Below are 24,797 nucleotides of genomic sequence, written 5' to 3'. Positions count from 1 at the left end.
ATTTTTTATTTTTCTTGCACGAAAGGACAAGAACGCTGAAATACTGAAAACCGCCCCCAGGACAGAAATAGCTGCATTATACTTACATAACACAACTTGCAAGCATCTGCACAGATAGCATGCTAATGCAAAGCTAGCAAAAATAAATAAATAAAAGCGATGACAAAGTGAGTATATGCCGACTCCAGCCCAGCAGCCAGACCCTGAACTTGTTGCTCATGTTTTGAGCATTGTAGCCTCCCTTTCTATCTGTAAATGTCCCTACAGTAGAGTCACTGTGGCAACCGCTTTAAGCTCTCTTTTGGCTAGCCATATCTTTACTTCATGTTCATATGTAAATGCTAAAATGAAAGATCCTGTGTTGGTCCTCATTAGTATAGGGATTTGTGTTGATCTGTGGGACTATATCCTCAGGTTTATATGTTACCTGGTGATCATGAGACTATGCCTTTCAACTCATTTAACAGAGTAATGTGAAAGTAATCTAAGAAGTAGTTTGACAAATTACTTTCTTTGGTGAGTAATTAAGTAACTTACTGAATTTAACTGCTATTAAGAAAAGTAACAAGCAATGTATAATAAATTACTTTTTTGAGTAACAGTTGTTACTCACGTTTTGCCAAAAACATTACTGATATTTAGTGAAGTAATCTTAATTGCTGAAGGTAATTGCTAGATAGCTTGAGTTAGGCCTCAGAAACCAGTTTTAAACACAAAAGAATGTAAAAACCATGATTATTCTACAATAGTGAATACTATAATTAGAAAGTTGTGCTTGTGTTGCACACACTGCTTTTTTCTGGGATCAAAGAGAGAAAAATGTCAGATTTAAAATAGATCCCAACCAACAGAGATCAATGGAAAAGCTGGTATTTTTAGTTCAATAGCTGCCATTTGATACTAAAATTACTGGAGAAAAACAAGGAACTTTTATCTGTGAACAACATCCTGCTGGAAAAGACTCCTACACAGTGGAAAGTCGCAGATGTGCCACTGTAAGGTGGCACGTACTAACTTTAATGAGCTTACGGACTCAATGTGGATTTGTGCGCTGCAACTGCTTGACACATTCGGTTCAGTTCAGTTCAATTTCATCCAGTTCAGTTCAGTTATATTCACATAACTCCATCTCACAACCGCAGTCATCTCAGGGCACTTAACACTGTAAAGCAAAGACCTTATAGTATTATAGAGAAAACCCAAAGATCCCCTTTGAGAAAGCACTTGGCGCGACAGTGGTTTGGGACAATAAAACCTCATTTATGCAGCAAGACATAAATGTGGCTTTGCAGAGAGTCATAACGTTATATAGGCTTCACATTTTGTATATTACCATTTCAAATCAACTCTGCAAGTGGGGCTGGTTTATCGACAGCCTGCAGCAAGACCATATAGTGAGTGCAAGACTCCTGATGCTCCAGATGTACTTCATTAAGCATTTATTTATTAAATCTAATACATTACACAGGACTGGAAACTCAATGGCGATAAGACTTCACAATGTAGCCTCCTGGTACTCTTCACATTGCGGAGCTAATGGAAAATTACCAAAACTGAATCAGCTGTGCTGTCTGTATTGATGAATACAGTAAAATACAGTACACATGTGTCATGTTTAATAAGCAGCTCACTCAGACACTTTCAAGGACTTTTAGTTCAATTTAATTAGGCTATTATTCTCTACTTTTCTATCCAGTGACTTGCAAAGCTTACAGAATTTACATGGGTTCCAATTCTACATAAATGAAAATACTGCGCATGATTTCCATACACACTCAACTCTGCCAGACCCAGCACTTTGCCTGGGGACAGCCTTGTCAGTCATAGTGAGGAGCGGGAATGAGGCTGAAACGTATAGAAGAATGTTTAGTGCTTTGTCTGGACACAGGTCTGTCCTTGCCAAGCAAATTAAACAAGTTTTGTCCTTGACTGGAAAACTTCCAGGAAAACAGAGCTGCACTTTTCATCAAACAATAAGCCAGATGTGTGAGAGGGAGTACTCCAGTATACGGTGCTAATGAAGACGCAAGGAATCTTTGATATATGTTTAATTGTAACATTAAACCATGTATACATTAGCACAAAGAAGGATATAAAATCCATGTTCTTTGTGATGTAGTAGCTGAGTTCTGGAACGACACATGGAAAAAAAAAAAACACTATTCAATCAACAGTTTGATGGACATTATTGTGCTGGCTGTGCAACAAAATAAAGCCCAAAATACTTTTTTTTTTTAGAGAGCAGGTTCATTTTACCAAGTGCAATTAATGTTTTCCAACTAGATAATAAAGACTCGCTATCCTTGAAAATAAAATAATTTCTTGGGGACAAGCGGTTGTCTCATTTTCCATTACAGCAGTGGAAAAAGTTTCAGGGAGTAATGATAAACCCTCGCCTCAACAACAGCCTGATTTTCTCTATTTGAAGCACAGGGGCAGCTGCAGATATGGACTATAAAAACCCAATTTGAGAATAGAAGCCTATCCGGTGTGTCAACAGCTCATGTCTTGGGTAACAGTTGGAAACCTCAGCCCAGAGAGTTGTTCAGAAACAAAGTTACTTGATGAATTAACAACACAGTGCTCTTATTGAGTGAACGATTCTGTTTTACTTCCAGGAGCTTAGACAAGGAATCTGAGGCATGCCTTTGTGTTTTCCTTTCTAGACAAAGTATCCCTGATTACTCTGGTGTTATGTCACTTCACTGCACGTTGTCAAAAGACAAATTACATGGTGAGACAGCCAGAGAAATGGGTTTTGCATGTGGGAATGGTCTTCAAGCACCTCACACTAGTCACTGTAACTCAACATCTGTTCAAAGAGATCATTTCAACAGCCTCCCAGCACATCTAGTGCACTTTCACCAAATAATTATCTGGGACATTGTTTATATGTGACCTCTCTCTTACCAACACTGCATGTCAGATTTTAATTGTGACTACTGTTCTGAATAATGAACGTTTGACAGAAGTGATAATGACTGCAATTCAAAACTCTTTTGAGTAAATAAATCCTGGGTTTAATCGCTTCTCTTTTCTGGTAATTTTCCTATGAATTCAATGCTGGCACGTGAGTTAAATATAGTAGTCAGTCAGTAGTCATCAAGACTCCAAAGCAGGGCACAAAAATAGACTAAACATTGAAGATGCAATTGTGAATTCAAAAGGTCTTATCTCACCCCATCTGTATTTTGGATTATCGCACTGGTTCACTTAGGACCAAAAGAGGTTCTTCCATTTAGATTTGCTTACAAGCAGCAGAGCTGGCTTCTATTTACAGTTTGTTGAACACACAAAAGGCAAACTTTTACCAGTCCATGTTTCACAATGTTTCCTCCATGCGTGCCAGTGCAGTGCTTGCAAAACCATGTTTTTTTCAGAGTCCAAGTACTGTAGAATTGTGTTTGCAACATTAAAATATATGTGTGTATATAAAAAATTAAAACAACTTCTATCATGTCTATAGCACAGTCCAGAATCATTGCTTCATTATGGCTCAGGTCTTGAATGGTCAAGAGTGCTGCAGCCCACCTTAAAAGCCAGGAAATGCCACTGGGCACCCCTAATCTAATAAAAAAAACCTGATGTATGTCGTTAAAATTTTTATTCAAAAAAACAAACCAAAGAGGCTGTTGGCCGTAAATTGCTAATGCTACCTAGTCATGTGCAAAACGTTAAAGCCAATGTGTGACCCACTGGGACACAAGCTTCCCACACTCTGGGAATCACTGACCTCCACCATACAATTTTGCATTAATGTTTTATTGATTATTGCATGAATTGTTGTTTAGTTGTTTTGTACTGCTGAGGTTTTATACATTTCAGTTACTGATAATTAAAGAGTAGTAAAGTAATTTATTTATTTTATTTATTAATCACAAAAACCATTCTTTTGTAAGCTAACATCATAAAAGCTACAGTGGGTAGTGACGCAGTGTGACTTGGCAAAATTTTTACCCCAGGTGCCCTTCCTGACAGAGTCCCAAAGGCAATAGTGTTTCCTCCTGGGATCCTGGGAATCTTCCGTTTGTCATGTGTAAACCACTACACTATTAGCATATAAATTTGAAAAAATAAATAAACTAAATTATAATTCCATGTTAGGGCCTTACCCTGTGCTTATTTAGCTGTAAGTGACATTTATGTTCAGGAAGTTTCCATTATATTTAACCATAGTCGTTACTGTTATGTTCAATGCCCCAACTGTGCTACGATAAGCACCATGCAAATGGCTTTACACAAATCAGAATTCCTTGCTATTTGATTCCCAGAAGCTTCCGCCTTCTGTGTAATTTAAATATGACATGGCATAACACATTTAAATAAGACATTTGTTTATTCTACCAAGAAGTATTTTTACATCGATATGGGAATGAATGCGAAAGGGATGCTTGCCTCAACACCTCCCTACATGGCCTCACGAAGCTTTTGACTACTTCCGGCCCTCCATTCGTCGCTTTAAACTATGCCTGGGTATTTTTGGTTCTTGAGTCTCTATCTATAGCTTTGCCTGAAAGCGTGAGGAATTTTTTTTTTTTTTTTTTTTAAAAGGGGGGAAAAGGTCTGGGGGGTAACTGATGAGAGCCAAACAGCAATAAAAAGAAAGCAAGACGGAAGAAAGAAAAGCTTCTCGTGTGTTGGTAGATCAAACAAGGGCAGCAGCTGGAAAGAGATTCCAGCAGGATGCCCGTGATACTCTGTTTCTGCTAGATGTGTAATACACTTTCAAATGACTGTAGGGATTTGACTACAGCCATTACTACAGCTGCTGGTCTCCTAACCCCAGCTACTGAGATTGGTGAACAAACATTGTAAAGACAGAGAGGGATACAAAGATGGGATGCAGAGGTCTACTTTTATGGGAAGACAATTCTGATATCCCACAAACTTAAACTTTATCTTAAGTTATTTTTAAGGCATTTTCTTTCAGACAACTTTTCCATAAGACGTTTGCAGAATGGCAGCAAACCTAACATAAACACAGGCACAGTTATTGAGAATTTATTGTATTCTATCATCTAGAATCGATATCGTCTTACTTATTTTCTCAATCCTTTTTCCTGTGTCCAGCAGGAGCTTGTAATAGCACATTAAAACAAATATATTCTGTAAGAGCTGTAAGAAGCAAGATCACACCTGAATCAGAAGCTGAGGCTGTCTGATCTTTCACCATTAACTCCTCTGACTATTGGTTCCCATAAATTAGATTACTTGACGTAAACTCTGGAATTCTTCAATTTAAAGGTGTGGTTGGTGTTAGCAGATGGTAAAAAAACATTTGGCACAAAATGAAGGAATAAGCTCTTCACTTCCATAACTAATTATTACCACCCTCACTACGCACGCAAGCCAAAAAAAAAAGAAAAAGAAAAAGAGCATGCCTTGTTCTGTCTTGGTATTAGAAGTAGGAGGAAGTCTGAAAAATAAAATATTTTTCCAGTTTTCCCCTTGCTCTGGTGTCTTACTTGCCAGCGAGGACCAACGCTTTAGCAGAAATGTCTTTGTTGGGACCTGTAGAAGTTCTGCCTTTCCCACCCTAGACCTGCCTCATTAGAAAACTTGTGCAATTTTCTCCAAAGAGTGTCAACTTACAGACACAATATACATAGCCCTCAAAGGCAGAGATGTGAAAGGAAGTCATCATGTAACACTGTAGCGGGAGTATTCCCTAAAATCAACACTGAAATATTTTCTGGTCCAATTGCTGAAAAAAGTAATTATAGCTGACAAGTACCTGCTGTGAGATGATATGCTTAAAATAAAATACAAAATTTCATTTTCAGGGAAGCTGAGGAGCCCAGGAGAATTCTGTCTTATTTTTTTAACCCAGTGATGTCTGTGATTGATGGTGGACAGTTACACCAAGACCAGCCGTTATCCAGCAATACGTGACCATATTCCAGTGAGTGTATAGGCAGCAGATAGGTAATCTACAAGTCAGTCTTAGCATTACATTACAAGTATGCTGCAAGTGCGCTGTAAGTTAGCAAGCTGGAATATCTGCATACTGTATTCTGTTTTGAACTAAACAAAGACAAGTAGAACAGATGAGAACATATAGGTCTGTTGTTATTGTTATTAAACGCTGGCAAAATTTCATAAGGAATCAGATCAGACTGAGGAAATTTATAGAAGCTGATTCTCTCAAGTACAACAGAAAGGAGTGCGTTTTTCATTTTGGAGCCACGGCTCATAAAACACGTCTGATGTTGTGCTAGTACCTTTAGTACGTATACAGTAATCGTCACCCATGAGAATGTTTTCATTTTGATCTACTTTGAAAGCTCAGTTTTAAAACAGGTGAACACGTTGCCTCGCACAGGTTACCCATTTACCCGTCTCTGTGATGAATGAATCCAATTTTTACCAAGAAAATTCAAAAATCAAATGATTGTGCTCTGGGGGATTCATATAAAACTGACATAAGACATGTGTCAACACGCAACAGCTGCAAAAAGACATTTACAGTAACATTAAATGCTTTGCCTATTGTGGTATTTTGCACAAACACAGTTTGTTTCCATTCATTTTGTGACAAGCAGAGAAAATAAACTAGAAGATACACATTACGTGCAGCTGTTTTCTGTGTGCACAGCAGCTGTGCGGCAAATTCTCTCACACACACAAAAAAATAATCTGCAAGTACTCCGAGTCCACTTTCATTTGGGGAGTTGTTTACCTGACATGTTTATAGCTCATAATCACACTTGGAATGACGACTGGTAATTATTTATATGATCAGATCTGCATGTGTAATAGAACGATTATATAAAGTAAATAGGACAAAAATAGCTACGATAGCATATTTAGGATGAAAGGAGTGCAATTTAAAGAATTAAGTGGTGTAAATACACTGTTTTGGGGTTTATTTTGGAAATCATATGACTAGTCTTGATGGTTATCTATCTTGGAAGCTGACAGAACTGAGATCAGTGGCATCAAAATGACTATAAAGATGAAGAGACCGAGCCTAAAATAGATTATCTGATCAAACGGAAGATGACACATGGTAGCTACAGTAATAAACAAAGTACTGTTTTTAGGTGGCACTAAAACAGGGATTGTGCTCGCCCATGACCTGAGGTCAACCTACAGTGACATGCTGCAGCTTGTAGGATCCTCTACTGAGCAAGCACGTCGACACCTTAGTGACTCTGAAAGACAAACAGCTTCCATTTTATTCAAATTTCATAAGTGGCTTCTAGCAAAAATACGGAGACACTTTCACACTGGATGACTCACCACGAGCTAAAATTCTGATGAGCACTGAAAACACGGCTAAACCCTTAAATTATTAACCCCGTTAAAGACTGTGTAATGAAACATGATTTACAGCTACACACACTGCTTTTAAAAGTATAAAGCACTGTGATATGGGAACAGAACTGTGAACTAACACAAACCTTTAAAGCGTGTTGTAGCCAGTCACTAGTTTTCAGAGACCTTCTAATAAAATGACACTTTGGCCGTTTGAGGCGCAGGGATTAATTGAAAGTTTATTCTATACACAAGTCCTTTCATTTGACTTCCATACAATCCCAAAGTGCTGCCAAAACCAGATGTTTCTCTTTCAAGCTGACCACCTGAGAAGTCTTTTCCATGTGACAACCTAGCGGCAAGCTTTGACAAGCCAAGGGAATACTTACTTTCCCACACTTTCGTAATAAAGCTGCAGAACGCAAACTTAATCTCACTTGTTCCCGTTCTCCAAATCTTTCTCTTTGTCACGCTCTCTCTCTCTCTCTCTCTTTCACACACACACACACACACACACATACACACACACAAAGCAGAACACACGTTACACAGAAATCTGTCATTTAATTTTACCTTTAGTGAGATCGGCTTCTGTCTCCTTTTGTCCTTTCTTACCCCCCCTCTTTCTCCCTTTTTTATCTTTCCTCTTTCCGTTCTCTGTCATGCTGTCAGAGGTTAGTAAATCCTTAAGAAAAAAAACAGGTAGTCCTTTTTGGGAATGTGTGGCAAGTGGGCACCACCAGACTGAGCCTGTTAGAGCGTCTCTCCTGCTATATAAACTGGCTCCAATAAGAGGAGGGAGAGAGAGGAGCAGGAGGGGAAATAACTGTAGGAGGAGGGAAAAAAGTAGGTGGGGGAGGCAAAGAAAGCATTTCCCATTGCTTTAAGGCAATCAACTGTTGTCTTACTGGATCTATCAGATAAGTACAGCGTCTTCCAGGCCCAGAAGCCAAAGCTGAGGACAAAGTGAGAGATTCAGGGAGTACACGTGAAAATCTGAAGTCAGCCCATTCAAGCTCCATGGCTCTGTTTCTCGTGTCCCAGCAGCATCCTCTCCTTTGTAACGAAGCGTGCAGAAAGTGAAGTGAGACAAGTTAAGCTGTCCACTTTGCACTGCTGACCTCAGCCACATAATTCAGGCAGAGACTTGCCCCTTACCAGGTTGATGTTTGGGGTCCCAAAACACTTCACATCTGTTTAACATTTGTTGAAAACAGATTCAGTGGATGCGTGTAGGAGAGCGGTTTGTGCACGAGGTGCCAAAATGTCAGATTCCAATCAGGGACAGATTGCTTCTTGCAGAACTACACAAAAATCGGCTCTGCCGGTCTGCTCCCCTTCCTCTCTCTGTCTGTTAGCACCTCTAAGTATTACAGGCAAGTTTGAGCTTGTCTCTGGGTGTCTTTCTGCCTTTCACTGCCGCTGTTAGCCAGGTGTCATCAATGTCCACGCAGCAATAAGTATTTAGAATGCCGGCTTTTACAGTAAAAGTAAAATTTTATTCGCACAGCGCCTTTCAAGATAAATATCACAAAGTGCGTCACCACAAAAATGCTAGAACGTCAAAATAAAATGTCTGATATTTCCTTATCTCTGAAAGTCGAATGTGCATTTCAGTTTTTCATGCCTCTGGTGCATTCTGTGTATTCAAAGAATTTAGGAATTTGGGGATTCATAATTTAGAGGAATTTAGGAAAATGGAGAAAGTTGAAAGCAGTGTTGGGTAAGTTACTTTAAATTAGTAACTTAGTTACATTACTAGTTACTTCTCTAAAAAAGTAACTCAGTTACTTCAAGTTACTCGTTACTAGGGATGGGTATCGTTTAGGTTTTATCCGATACCGGTGCCAAACCGGTACTTTTGAAACGGTGCCGGTGCTTAAACGGTGCTCAAACCGGTGCTTAAAGAATGGAGAACACAAAATTGGTCCAAAACCTCTCATGTTCAGCTGGTTTTTTGTAAAAGATAACAATGTTAGCCTTTTCTGCAGCTATAGGGCATATATGGTATCACTCTTGGCTGGAAGCAGTGCTTAAACAATGGAAAAAACACAAACTTTGTCCAAAAACCTCTCATGTTTAACTGTTTTCCACTTTTTCTTTGGTCATTTTAGCCTTTTTGGCCAGGGTGAAGGGAGCATCTGCCATCAAACAAGAAGACAGCCGCATGTAACTACGACGGTGTTTGTTCACCTTACATGCATTAATGTAATAATGTGGTTAGCCTGCTCAACGTAAATTACACACAAACAACATTAAGCTACTCACGCAGAGAAGAACGGCTGCTGCTGCCGTCATCATCCGTCATCATTTCTGCTACACCTGCAGGGCTAGGGGCCAGGACTCTACTCTTTGGGTTTTTGGGGGATGTTGCTAACTCTGGGTCCAATAACAGGCACCACACCCGCAGTAGATGTGCACGGTGTGAGGTCTCGCAGCAAGCTAACAAACACGGCGCATTTCTCGGCTTTAAAAAAACCGCTATGCGTCGCCAGGTGTTTCATCAGATTTGAGGTGTTACCTCATTTGACAGTATCACAGTATTAGCTTAAAGCACTTGTTGCAGGCTGCTGAGTTTGCATCTTTTGCTGTGAAGTACAGCCAGACTTTTGATCGCTTCGCCTTGGGCATTTTTAATCTGTAGCTCTGCTCTAAAAGAACGTACGTACCTGGCCCCGCCTACTATCCTCGGAAACGTAAAATGATTGGCTAGAATTGGCTCAGGAAAAAAAAAGCACCGAAATAAAGCACCAAAATGTGCGCTGCTTTTCGGTCTGGTTACTACCGTTTATGTCAGAACCGACACCGGTACCCATCCCTACTCGTTACTTTCAGAGTAACTAGTTACTAGGGAAAGTAACTTTGGTTTTACTCAGAATTCTCTTGTTAATGTGTTGCTTCCGTAACTGGATACCCAGCAAGAGTGCCAGTCTTCTAGCTTGCTTACTTGCCACAAGTGCACTGTGCCACCTACCAATAGAAAGGAAAAAATAATGTGCACATTTCCACGAGAGAAATCCCACGCCTGGACCGTCGTTGACCGCCGCCATGATTCTAGCCTGCTTTTTACATCCAACACAAAAATGTACACTGTTCTGATGGTACATATGTATCAATCTATCAATTGTTTGTTGTAAGACTCAGATAATTATTTTTTTAAAAGCGAGACATTTTAAATGAGAATAATAAAGAAAAGTATTTCCTTGTCCCCCCCTTTCCCTGTTAATGCCCTACCTGGCCCCCTGGCAAAACTTTGCTAGACCCGCCCCTGCACAGTTACCAGCTGTCAGCTACATAGAAAAGGATCCTGGTGTTATTTGTCTCTCAGAAACAGCTCATAACTTCCCTTCAACTCATTCATGTCACCTAAAAGGTAAACCTGTTTCTCCATCAGCTGTTCAGCTCTGATGATTCAGTAAGGACATCTCTTGGTTTCATCTGCATGTTTCCCTCTCACCAGATAACTAAACTGATATCATGACCAGCAGCTTTACAGCTGTGGCTCCAGCAAACATCAGCTGATACTAGAAATTAATATTAAATAAATTCTAACAACAGCTGATCAAGCTTAAACGTGCTGCTGTTGTTTAGCGCGACCTCCGCTGGTTTCCTCTTTCTGGCGCAAAGTGGGCGATAAATAAACAAGAGAGAAAAGCCGATCAGCTGATCATTGATCAGTTTCGTGATTGAAGTAGAAACGGGAGAGAATGAGAGAAGGAGAGGCAGCTGTGCAGCTCCAGCTTTGTGTCTTTTTCATTGTAGCTGAAGTCCGGGACAAACTGTTCCTTTTCACCTCAGTACGAAACGCGAAATATTTTCTCTGAATACCAGACGATTATGTTTTTTACAGGACGGTTGGCAACTCTAATAATTAACCGTATGAACAAAATAAAGTTCAACATCAGTAACATAGCACCCACCCAGCTGTATAGAAACTCCGTCATGCTAGCTAGCACGCAGTACGAAAATGTCATCATACCGAAAATAAACTCCACCTAAACTTGGTTTATATCTGACTCAGATAGACTGCAGGTCATAACTTCTTACCTGAAGTTCAGTTCACCTGACACGCGGACCGGCGGCCGCTTTGGGTCTCTCCTCTTGCCTCCCTTTTCCTTCATCCACCTGCTGGCTTCCACCACTTGCTAATGTTACTGAATCTGTGGAAGCTCCGCGATATCCACCACACGAAGTAACGAATAACGAGCCTATCTAAATCCCAGTAACGAGTAACGCGCTCCTGGTTTTGGCATAATAACTAGTTACCGTGCTCGTTACCACAATAATAACGTAGTTACTGTAACGCGTTACTTAATAACGCGTTAGTCCCAACACTGGTTGAAAGTCAGTAGAGGTACATGTGTGGCTCCAAAAGTGGCAGAAACCTAAATATTAAATAGACAATCACTACCCTGCCTGACTCTAATATAAAAAGGATATTTTTCTCTTTGTATTTGTGTGAAAAAGCATTTAATGCAAACATAACTACAACATCAGTTAATCTGTTATCTTTAGTTGACATAGCTCAAGCTGTGACTATGTAAAAAAAAAAAAAGGAATGTGCCATCGAAACAAGAGCACAATGACACAATGAAACTCATGTTTTTAAAAAAAAATCTGTAGATGAGTCACATGTGAGGCCATCCCGGGGTTTGTCTCAGTCAAGTTCTCAGAGGATTCTTGACGCTGCTTGGGAGTAGGCGGCGGCAGCAGGGATTGAAAGGGGCAGCCGAAGGGTCATGTCTTAACAGGTCAGCTCACTCACATAAGCTGTGGGCAAGGAACCTGGAGAGGTCGAGTCAAGGCCAGTGTTTGACATGCCAGTAAGGTTCAAGGTGGAGATTTTTCTAGATCAAAAACAAATGGCTCTTTCTGCTTTCCCTCTCTTGTTCTCAGTGATATAACAAATCAGCAGCTGAAGCTGTGGACTGTTAAGGGGATGCAGTATCACAGAAAACTGCCCCTTTACCACCTTTATCCCCCCGCCCCCAATCTCAAAACGCACTTCCTCCGCCTCTATTCTACAAGATGAGACTTGCTCAAAGAACTGCTTAAGTGTGGGTGGGATTGCGATTTATGCATCTGTCATGTACGCAAGTATTTGTGACGTCGAAACAAAAAAAAAGTATGCCTTTTAGGATGACGTGATGCAGATGTGGGAGAAGATTAGTCTCTCAGGGCATCGCTCATCATGCTCTTCTAAGATCTCCAAATCTCTCCAAATCTCTTCAAATGGAACCACGAGATGTAAATGACACAGGATGACATCACCTATGATGGTGTACTGTATTTAGCTATAGGGGCATTTGTATGATGTTGATCTTGAACAGCAACATGTACCTTTATGTTCTGTAAACATTTCTTTTAACGCGTGCTAAAATCTGCAGCGTAGAGCGTGGATGCAAACGAATGAGTTTTACAATCGCCTGCTTGCCACAAGTGCCTCCCATTGGGACGGTTACATAAAATATGCAAGAACTGCATGAGCATACACATGAAAGTGAGGGGAGGTAGACAACAGTAGACAACACACTGTGAGAAAATGATGTTTTTAAGTCCAAAACCTAAGCCCTGAACAAGGTCTAGCGTTTTGTATATGACCTTGTGGAGTAAGTCTGAAATAAGCTCACATTTTACACACCCAAACTCAAATACGGTCATGAACATGTAGATCTCTTCTTTTTCTTTTCTTTTTCTCTACACTACTCTAAAGCATCTGCTGTTTTTCAGCGGCCGTGGGCCGTCATTGGATCAGGGTCTGTAGGTGGAGAGGCACAATGGACCAGTGTGGGAGTGGCAAAACTTTAAGAAAAAAAAAGAAAAAAGGAGCCAACCCCTATAAGTTCATACATAGATCCTCCATAGATATATGTCCTACCCATAAATGCTTCATAGATCCCATCTCTGGTTGTCTCCTAACCCCTTCTTTGCTTCTCCCAGAAAAGGGGAGATAGCTTCCCTGCATGATGGAGCTGAGCTCCAACCTCCTAACAGCAGCATACCTGCACATCATCACGCTGATACTCCTTAAAAAAGCCCTTTCAAAGGCACAAGAGTTTATCTCTTTAGACATAATGGCTTTAAACAGCCATTATCTTTTTTTTTTTTTTTCTTGGGGGGGGAAAGTGTATACTCAGGACTTAAAGCAAGGCAAAGTGCCTGCTTTTAACAAACATCTATATTTTTGATTGACAGAGGTGAGGCAAGGGCACGGGGGAGAAGAAAGAGGACAAAACCTTCTACTAGAAGCAGAAGTAAAAAAGAGCTAGAATAAATAGAAAGCATGGAAAAAAAACAGCAGTAATGGAGGAAGAGAAGGGAAAGACGGGGTTAAAAAAAAAAAAAAACCATGAAAGAGGGAATTTGTTAGTGAAACTAACGTGCCTTTCAACAGATGACAGAAAACAGCCCCACCTGCTGCATTCACCTTTTTAACAAGGCATCTGTTCCTCAGCTGACCACACGCTGAGCTGTGCTGCTGGAATAAAAAACACATTGTGCCTGAAATAAAGACATGCTGTGTGGTAGTAACCAAAGAGTTTGCAGCAAACCCAGATTTGTCTGCATAAATTTGACAGCCGCTGTTTGCTCATGTACATGTGCTATAAATGCCTGCACAAGCGGACAACGTATGGCCAGCAAAAGCCGAGGAGGGTCGACACGCCGTCGAATAATGTCACCTTGCGAGGTGCTGAGTGGAGTGGAGACGTGACACAAATCAATGTCGGTGACATCTGGAGTTCCAAGAAAGGGGCTGTTTTCTCAAGGTCAGCTGCGCCAAGGTCAACGGAGATTCCAAATCTGAGTGTTACTAATGAGTGTGCTCAGCAACAGCTGGGATCCGGATCACAGAAAAGAGGCCACAAGTTGCTTCTGCTGCCTCATTTACAGCATGGCAAAATGGTTGGATGCATTCAAATCAAGCATGTCCGTGTGGTATTTAAGGGGAGCTGCCAGAAACCAGAGGGAAACAACAGCAAAGAACATAAGTGTTAAAACAAGGAAGTGATCCTGTGTGGATTCAGCTCTTTGACGTTTCTGCAGCACATAGCTGTCACCATGGCAACCGCAGTCTTAAAGGTAGCAACTAGAGTATGTGAGAGAGGGATGTGGAGGGGCGGAGAGAGGATGAGAGACCAGGAGAGAGCAAAAGCAGAGAGGATGCTAGTGAGAAAGTAGGAGATAATGTGCGAGAAATACAATGGGAGGAAGAGTGAGGGAGGCTGAATTGAAAGACAGGTAAGATAAGAGGGCGTGGGGGGACGGAGCAACACCGCGAAACAAAGAAACGCAGAGGGAAGCATCTTCCGAGCAGCTGCAGCCTGGCCACTGTATCGCTCCATAAGAGAGATGTCCACGAGTAAGCCTGTGCCAAGCCTGCTGGGAAGCACTGCAGTAGCATCTCAGAGAGGGAGAGATGACAAACATCAGCACTGAGCATGCTCCACTCTCAAGGCCACTGAGAAAATGAGATTTCAGCTCCTTAGCCTCCCAGTTTGTTCAGTTCTCCCGCTCTGTACCAGTCTCCATCCGTCACTAGCTCGCTCTGACAGACACGTGACATCACCAACGCCTCTCACAGCTTTAGATGTGGCTCCACAGTGGACAAAATGTGACTGATGTGTCTGATAACTGATTGATTTAATGGCAAGAGGCATCTTCCCCACTTACGGCCACACTGACTCACACTGTGACAGGTTTGATTGCGGCTGAGAGGAACAAGAGACGAGCACAGCAGCTCATCAGCCGGTGGGGCATGATACTGCAATAACAGTCCAACCCTGCCACCAGATTTGATCTCTGTGCCTCCCAACTCTAACCGACTGTCTTCCTAATCTGGACGGCCGCCAGAACGGAAGAGGAGAGAGAATGGCAGCCATACATTAGTGTCAGACCTACCATTAAGCAGATTTTGATTTATGTTACGTTTTGCTCTCAATGCCTGTACTGCAGGCAGACAAACACCTACTCGCACAGAAGTACTGTTGTGTGTGCTTTTCCTTTGTTTCACAACTGAAAACTGATTCCTTTTTTTTTTTTTGGGTTTGTTTTTTGGCCTTGCTCATGGTAATGTGATGAAGTGTGGGGTTATGTGTGCTTGAGAGCAAGAGAGAGACAAAAATTGTGTGTGCACTGAATGTGTTGCATGTGTGTGCAGGAAACTGTACAGAAAGCTGTAGAGGATGTCAATTGCCTCTCGACTTCCAGTGGGGCTAAACTGGCAAACTCTGTAAAACAATTTTCTGCTGCCTGATGATGAAAATAAATATCAAAGTCGTCGAATTTCACGTTCGCTATCCACATCCTTTCAGTTGGATAAGAATTTCTCATTGCTAAGATTAAAATAGAACAAATATTTTAAATGACAGATGCCGTCTGAGTAGCTGACTTTGATCCTCTTAAACAAAAAAATCCGCTCTATCTTCTTAAGGTTGCCTGATTGAATCTCTCTCCCTCTCTTGTATTCATCCACCATTTAAACATATTTATTTTCTGAGTCTCTTTGTCTGTCTCGCTCTCTCTCTCTCTCTGCCCGTCTCCCTCCCTTCTGCCAAAGGAGACATAAAGAGGTTTGTGTGACGGAGCAGATTGACTTGAAGATAGAGGCTGGAAGCAGATCTGCTCTTCCACCTCCTCATTCTGCTCTATCTCTCCTGCTCTCACCCAGATGAATAGACAAACAGTCTCCCACATGCTCTCACAGTTTATCAAACACACACCCACATAGAACGAGGTCTTCACGCAAACACATATGTGCGCTCTCGCCAGAGAGAACAACACACACTCAATCTAAGTGTCCTCAGGCTGACAAAGTATACACTGTCACACTCAAATACAAACAGACCCCCTCAAACACGCTCGTACGCATACGCATGCAAACACACAGGTGCATCCGCATGTAAATAAAAGATGCACGTGGGTCACTGATGCATTTCAAATTGACCTTTTTCCACTCGTAGTGTAGTAAATACAAACCACTTGCATGTAGTTTACTAAAACGGACCTTTAATTTGCCACATCTGAATCACAAGATAGTGGGGTTTTTCCATTGCGCACATTTTCGCTCTTAAACTGACAAAAAAAAATTTCCCCATCTTACCTGGAGTTATGAAATGCATATAGAGCTATTAATAGTATACCAATCTGTTCTATAACAACACAATAATAACACCAATACCCCCAAATTTCCATGACTGACTTACACTTACACTGCGGATATGTAAACATATCTGAAATTTTTTTTTAAGTGAATCCACCAATGACGTTTTCATACATGGTTTAAGACCCAAATGTAAATGTGCACATGGGAAAACACGGGAAGGTTGTTTTCTTATCAGCAACCGCCCCCCCCCTTCAAAAACATACGCTCATCCGTTCTCTGCTTTGCATTCTTCACATCAAATCAAATTCCTTTTGTGCTCTGCACTTTTCTTTATCTCCAGAATGTGCTTTTAGAGAAGCACAAACATGTCACAATGAGGACACTGTGAAGTGTTTCACACACACTGAATAGAGCTCCTTGGTCAAGTCATTTGCAATTCTGTTTTTTGCCTCGTGGCTGAGCTTGGGCTTATCGAAACTCTGTCTTATCTCTTTGTTTGTTTTTCACCAATCTAGGCTTTTCCTGGAAAACAGGCCACTACGCATGTGTAAGCTTAGATCATGCTTTGGCGGCATACTGTAAGCCCAGACCAAGGTGGTCTCAAATTGAGTGAATTTGATAAGTGGGCAAGAGAGCTGGCCCAGCTGATGGTGCCAGTATGGCCTCACACTGAGCTCTGGCAAGCCAGATGTAGCTGACAGGAAGCCAAGGCTGTGGTTGGGTCATCTCAAAGCGACAAGACGACTGCAAAGGCACACACACACACACACACACACACACAGAAAAAAACCCCCCTCTCTCTCTAACTCTCTACAAGCAGTTAAATCCAATGCCGAGCACAGCAGCGACTGACAACCCCGGCACTAAGAAGGAGGTCAAAGCTAGCTAAAGCTCAAGCTCAAGGCAAGCCACCACCAGCTTAGTGATGGAGGTGCGGTACCAAAGCTTTAGCTTAAATTCTAATAGTTGAATTTCAGCCAAGAGTATTTATTATTGCTCAAAAAGCCAAGTAATAATAATAATATCATGCTATGGTTTAGATGGATAAAAATGAAGTGCTAAGACACTGGAGACAGGGTCAGAGTTTCACTGACTGCAGTGCAAAACTAAGGTCAAATAATTACCCAGTATTTTAACCAGAATGATCTTTCACAGTTTTAACAGGGCACACAGAGAAGTCATCTACCGTGATATTTTTCAAGGTACGTTTTGTGTTGTTTTGCATTGCTGGCTTTCCTACAGTGGTTTCCTGGCCCATGGCCATTTGCAGTATGATAACTCCTCGCTTCTAAGCCTAATGTCATGAAGACAACAAGGGAATGAAAAGAAACATGCCTAGACAATGTGTAGTAAAAGTACACATCCCAACAGATGTGATGGGGAAAAAGCGGAAACAAGGCTACGGGACTCACACTGCAGGGACTTTCTGTAACACTGATCTTACTGGCTTTTACAAGTACAACAGACCTCTGTGAGGAATGCTGCGTTCTCATTTAGGGTAAAACACCCCCAGAGTTAAGGGGTATCAGTATCACAAGGGAGATATTTCCTCTTTTGTCTGCATTTGCTGCAGCGAGGTGATGGTAGTGTGCTGGTCTGTGGGCCAGCTGGGACACATCTCAGTTTCCCTCTGCACACACACACACACACACACTGAAGCTTGCTCTACACTGCTCGCTATCTTTCAACAACAAGCTGAGCAACGACCAGACGGAAAGAGGTCCTATTTGTGCAGGAAGATAAATACACTTCTGCACCCAGTCCTGTCCCCTCCAGATTAGAGCAACATAATAATGAGCAGGAGCACTGGTGGAAGGTCAGAAGCAAGCAAGGCTAAAGGACAGAGGAACAGCCAACTACGAAAACACACACCCTGGCATGCATCACACACGCAGGAGTAATCACACACAGACGTTCTTGCTTTTTACCTTTTTAGAATTTCAGAAATTTTTAATGATTGCCTAAATTTTCTGAAACACCTTCGGGGTTGGGGGGGGATTACTATCCTACGTCATACTTCCCAAATCATTCCACTGGAAAATGTCCACAGTTTACAACTTGATGGCGTCACAGTTTGTAGACCAGTTCTCGGACGGCACACAAGGATTGCTTTGAGCGTGGGCGTCAAGTATCTAGTCATCTTATGGTTTGATGATTAAGAATGAAATATCCGTATATATACTGTAAATACCGAGGAATACAACGGTTGAGTTGTTGACACGTTATTCCTGGGTGAGTCAACAGCGTCATAATCTTCTATCAGCTCCTCCTCGGTATTACATTCAGTCATAGACCACAGAATTAGGCAATTTATCTCCAATCTGCAAATGATGCATATTTTTGTTAGTTCTGTGGTAAAGTAAACCTCTGTCCTAAGGTTGGAGACCCCTGTCGAGGGAGACAGGATTTTATCTTGGTCCACTTCCAAACACCGCTAACAAGCCATTCCATTCTGTGTAAAGTTGTTTCATGTTAAGACACACATCAATCCACACCTACAACATACCTGAGGAAACAAACCTTCTCTCAGGATATGTACTGTGTGTGTGGGGTGAACATGGCCGGACACGTCCCTTAAACACACCGGGAGGCGCCCAGCAGGAGTGCCAGCAGCCCCTCTTTTCAACACTTCGGCACGCTGCACACAAACACCGTTGCCCTTCCCATGGTCCTTTTGTTCCCTATCATTTTTTTTTTGTTGTTTGTTTGTTTTTGGTTGAAGTTCCTGTCATGGACACGATCAGCTTTCTATGCTAAAATGCACAATTGGCTGTCATATTACACAGTTTTCGGACAAATGTTTATTTCAGTCTATTAAATTTTACAGAGGCTGCATGTCAGTGTTCATGCTTGAATCACGGTGCAAATGCAGGCAAGTTTTGAAACTAGCCATCCTACAACCAGCTGACGTAGGAAAGCGTGCATATGCTTGCAGACTCAGAATTATAGCAAATGTATTTAGAGAAATTCAGCCAATTATCCAAAAGGATAACACGCACAAGCACTGGCAAGCAACAACATCGAGCTGGGAATGTCTTTTTTCCTCAATCTGCATGCATTCCCCATAAAAAAAACAACAAAAAAAAACAGTAAGTGTTCAGATTCAGATGAGGAAAGGATGAACTATTTCTGTATGTACCTTTTAAGAAGGTGGACTGAAATGTGAGATATCCAAATTAACAAAACAAATAAACTACTCTGAGAGTAATGTGCTCCACGTTCTAAGCAACACTCTGTTCTCAGTGACTGAACAAATTTTACTACCGTGACATGACCTAAAAAGAAGGTACGTCTGTCATGAAGTAGTGACTAAATAAAACCTGCCCGAATCTACTGATAAAACCAGCAGACTACAAGAAACTGATGCTTGATGAGAGTGAAGCAGTAGCCCGGGGCCTATAGTAATTGAAGGCCAAAGAGAGAGAGAGAGAGAGAGAGAGCCTCAGTGAAAGGTTATCATCCGTACTGTTCTTTACTGCCACGTTGTTTCCTGTGAATCTACCGGACAATTTGTTGAGGTGACACTGTAACGAAGAATCGCCCAGAGCTACAAATGGTTAACTGACGAGTCGGTTTAAAAAAAAATGCTGCTGCAATAAATCAAATTAAGGCTGTGAATACTAAAATACACAAATCACAAATGAAGTCATGTTTGCCACTGCTTAATGCAACCTGCTTCTTACTGTTGCCCAATAATAAGAAGCAATAATAAGCTGTGCTATAATTCTTCCAAAGACTTGGCACTTTCTTGACATTTTACACCGTCAGTTGATACTGTTCCTCTCCTTCTCCAGCCAAAACAAGCTACACAGCTATGGGTACATCGAGTCATAATTTCCAACGGAACAGCGAGTGTTGCATTTGTGTTTTGATTATAGTGTTTGTGTTTTATTTTAGGGATTAAGTAAGACTGTATTAACTCCTGTTTTCCACCACAGTGTCATTGACATTACAAACACAGTGCACATGTATTTATACTTAAAAACTTGTGTGGCGCTCTACAGTAACCGAAGCTAGAGCCAAAGCTAAAGATGCCGCTGAAGACGTTAAGCTGTTTACACAAACCTTTTATACCTTGTGATTGAGGAGCTCTATTCTCGTCTATAAACCAGTTTATGGAATGTTTATGGAATGTGTTTTCTTCCATGATACGCCCGCAGCTACGAAGATCGACAAGCGAAATGTGTGCCTGCCAGCTATGCCCTTCCTCCTTGGACTGAGCAATAGTAGACTACTTCTGCAACATGCCAAAACAGTGTTGATCTCAAGAGTAATTTGTGTGAGCACAATCATAACCACAGGCCTCCAGCTTTAAGCAATTATTCTGCTCATAAGAGTTATCAACCAAAAGTGAATCTAGTGTTCTGTCAGGCTGCAGAAACAACAAGTATCAGACGCAGGGAAAAGAGTAACCAGTTTAGTATTGGGGCAACCCAAGAAGCTTCACAAGGCTTCCGATCAAAAAAAAAAAAAAAAAGAGGTTACCTGAGTAGTTTGTGAGTTATGCCGTTCACATGTATTAATCCAAAGTGAGATTAATTAGTATGTGATATGATTAACCTGTTGATCGATGTAAAGAACGCAAAATCTGTATATAACAAAGTTAATAGCCCAGAATTATTTCCCCCAGTTTAGTTGGAATGATGGCTAAACTGTATGCAGTGCAGATTTCCAACATTGATTTACACTCATTTTATAACATGCCATACACAATGCCATTAATGCAGATGGGCCACATTGTTTTTTTTAGTGTCAATGAATAATTAACTTCTAATGTTCTGTTGTTCTTTGCTCCAGACAAAAAGACTAGTCTGCAATCTAATCTTTTTCATACTGAAATACAGCATAAGTTAAAAAAAAATCATGTTTGTTTTACATTTATGCATGTGCAAAAGTCTTTACTCATTCCTCATTTCTCTATATTTAACTTCCAAGGAGCCAGACTTTCTTATTTGTCTTTAAAAGTGGTCTTGAGCAATAGTTCTCCAGACTTTCTGAAGGTCTTTCAAAGTTTTTCTTTGGACATTGGCTGCTTTTTCACTCATTTTCAGCCCAGTCCTTGTACCTGACCATTTTCAGAGGAATGTTTATTGTTTGTTAAGCCACTTAACACTGACCTGTGACTCATTCAAGCATGCAAAAGGCACATAACTCAAGGGATGAACCAGTGTTGCGTTGACACGTAACAGACAAGTTAGGCACTTTGTTACTAACAGCCTGTCTGAAAAACACATCATTTGTTCTCATTTCTTTACTTTAATCTATGAAACATTCCAAAAATAACACAGTTTGACAGGCATAAAACTGGATTTTTGCACTAACAAAGTGATTCCCAAAGAGCTATTAGCTGAAAACGTGCGTGTCCTTACAAGATTTGAGCAAAGTAGAGAACAAAAGAAGAAGTGGGAGGCCTAAAAAATGATACACAACAGATGACGAGTGTCTGAATGTAACGTGCTTAGGAAAGAAGGTGACATAGGACCCGAGAGATGCATCGGTCCCTTCAGCTGATCCATCTACTGTTCAATGATGTCTCGTTAGAAATGGTCTCAGTGGAAGGGTAGCTGTCGAAAAAACAGTCTCAAGGAGAAATGGCTGAGGTATGCCAAATTACACAACTGGACCAAAAATCTGGCAAGAGGTATTAATCCATATTTGAAATTTGTGTTTCCAATCATCAATATGTACTGAGGCGGTCAGGAGGGAGCTAAAACAGTGAGTATCTACAGCCATCTATAAACCATGGTAGAGGCTCCATCATGGTTTGGAGCCAAAACACACTGCCAGTTCAGTAAAAACTCGTATCAGTCATGGATTGGCCCCCCTAGATCCAGGATTTCAATATTTTTGAAGCAGTGTAGGATTGTCTTGAAAGTGAACAGAAAGAAACTCCAAAACAGATAACATCCAAAGAAGAGCTTTGCATGTCCTTCAAGAAGCCTGGAGAACTACTCCTGAAGACTACTTAAAGGAACTACAAGGAAGCTTCCCTAAGGGGTTCAGGCTGTGTTGAAGAATAAATGTGGTCATGTCAAATACTCATATTCAGCCTTGTTAGAATTGTGCAAATTCTGTTTTGCCTTATATGCTGCATTTCTGTGTGCGCTTGCATATGTTTCAATAAATTCTGCACCTATTTCACATTTTTTGAGAGAAACAAGGGGTGGTAACCCACAGCACTTCACGTTTAAAGATATGATCTTGTCTCTTTTTATTTACTGATTTCTTATTTAATGATAATACCAAATGAGTTTAAGAGGTTATTTTTGGCAATAGCCTTTCATGGCGTGCACAATATAAAGAAAAAAAAGTTTTAAATATTTAAATACATGCACTAGCTGCAGCCTGTGAAGGAAGCGTATTGCAGCCCAAGATAGCTGCAAATTACTGAATAATTCAAAAGGCTGAGTAAACTTAAACTGCCTTCACAAAGCAGGAGGATACAAGTCATAAAGATCAGGCCAACGTAAACACACTAAATAGGGGTATAAGGTGTGGAAACGTGCACTGCAAACCAGGTATGTGTCCTTTTTGTGTGTGTGTTTTTCCATTTCATTGGCAATTTTGTGTTTGTTTCTTAGTAATTCATCTACAGTAAGTTTTTTTCTTTTTAAATTTCAGTACAAGTCTTATGTTATTCAGTGCTAGCTCTGAAGTATTCCTGTAGTAATACTGTAGTATTTGAAAGAGTCGATTCTTTGTATTTTAGGAATATCCACCCCAGGGCATTCAGGGGTATGTTTTTCTACACAACTGTCTGCGCAGAATTACAAGAGGGCATCTTTTTGTCCAGCCTAACACTGCACATGATTGTCTCTCCCTGAGGGACTCCATTGCAGTTAGTTTAGTCACAGAAAAACATCCGCCTATAGCTGACTGCAGAAGTAACAGCATAGTTCCAACGACAGGAAAAACAGATTGCCTTTGTCATCAAAGTAAAATCCAAATGGCTGTGAGTTTCACAGTTGTTGTGCTGTTGATATCTTCCGGACTGTACAGCGATTGTGGCCATTTGAGTGCTGCTGACACTGCTCCAGCTGTAGAGGCAAGGAGCCTAACAACTGCTGGGACATTCCCAACGGACTCATCCCTTTCAACTTTTTGGTGTTTCTCCCGCTTCCTCGTCCTGATCCTGATCATATACTGCCTCATTGTGGTGAAGGCAACATTCTTCAGTGGGTTGAAAAACTCTGTTTAACTGCTAAAAAATCCACTTGCAGGGTGTAAACTGTAGTTAAAGAGGCCAAAGTCGAAGAACTACAGTATTTCCAACATTTGTGTTAGACTAATGTTCTCTTTAGTGCCAGATGTTCTTTGATTTCTTCTTTTTTTATCTAAAATTTTCCCAGCAAGTGTTATATACACATTTTGTTACTAAACTGCTGGCCAGCAATTTTAGGTATTCAGCAAAAATAACTGAATTTATAAAAACTAAAAATTTATAAAACTTATTTATAAAAATATGATAACACCTAAAGCTGTTTACAGTTTCCCTATGCTTATCAAAGTTCCCCTCTTATACCATCTCTCAAGGTAGTCCAAAGAATAAGCCACTGGCCGTTTTATAAATATTGACCTACTTAATTTTTTCTAATGCATATTCTTAATTTACACTTAAAAGATGCCACAAAGGAATCACAAACAAATACCAACCTACAAACTTTTAACTCGTCAGGTTTATTACTGACGATGTAGTCAGTAGATATATATTTTTTTAAATGCAGATCCTTTGATGTGGCTCTAAGAGGTTTAGGACATCTGTTTATGAATGAACTGACACATCCCAACAATATAAAAAAAACTTTTCGAGCAGATTTTCATTGTGTTGTCGTCGTTTAAAGAAACTAAGCACATCTTCCCAGTTCCAAAACACACACACAGAGGAAAGACACATAAAGTGAAACAGAACACATGAAGAGAAACTGTAAATGAAAGTAAGGACTGCAAATCACCGTCACACAAATATACAATAGAAATAATATATTAGTCCTGTGATATACTGTCCCGAACTGACCCTGAAAAGAATAAGCAGTTAGGAGAATAGCTGGCTGTCTGGATGCTCAAAGAATGCTGTTCAAATCGTGCTATGTGCATTATTAGCACAATTCTTTTACAAGGTTGGATGATTAGTCCACACTGCATTATTTTCAGCTAAGAAACTGCTCAGTGTCTGGTACTGAAGAGATCCATGGCTTTTATTCCATTTCTCAATAAATGCCAAAGACAGTAATAATTAATCTGTTTATGACGCCATCACTTAAGGTGATTAAACAGAAATGGGAAGCTTTAACAAAAGATTTAGTGAGAGAACAGTGAGGTTGAGATACACTGCTTAACCTTTGCTAAATTTTTTTGCCCTGTTGCTGCTTTTTTTGGGGGGGACTAGGCTGTGGGCCCAGCTTTTAGTCTAATAAATAGTGCACTGAACACTGTGACT

The 24,797-nt window shown here is 40.7% G+C and overlaps 1 protein-coding gene across 4 annotated transcripts in view; it reads right to left on the bottom strand.

Moving 5' to 3' along the window:
• The window catches only part of LOC116336205 (pro-neuregulin-2, membrane-bound isoform-like), an 84,136-nt gene that overhangs the window by 42,820 nt on the left and 16,519 nt on the right, over positions 1-24,797 (bottom strand). For 2 of the 4 annotated variants that reach the window (XM_031760013.2, XM_039618940.1), the window contains exon 1: positions 7,831-8,023. The exons of 1 other annotated variant lie outside the window; for it this stretch is intronic. In XM_031760013.2, coding sequence (XP_031615873.1) covers positions 7,831-7,921 — 91 coding nt within the window. In that variant the 5' untranslated portion in view covers positions 7,922-8,023. Of the gene's footprint in view, positions 1-7,830; positions 8,024-24,797 lie in introns of those variants that run through there. One more of the 4 variants, XM_031760014.2, reaches the window with a different exon arrangement.

Source organism: Oreochromis aureus, linkage group 10 (genome assembly GCF_013358895.1).
Source record: "Oreochromis aureus strain Israel breed Guangdong linkage group 10, ZZ_aureus, whole genome shotgun sequence".
Lineage (NCBI taxonomy): Eukaryota > Metazoa > Chordata > Actinopteri > Cichliformes > Cichlidae > Oreochromis > Oreochromis aureus.
This window is presented reverse-complemented; position numbering and strand designations above follow the sequence as displayed.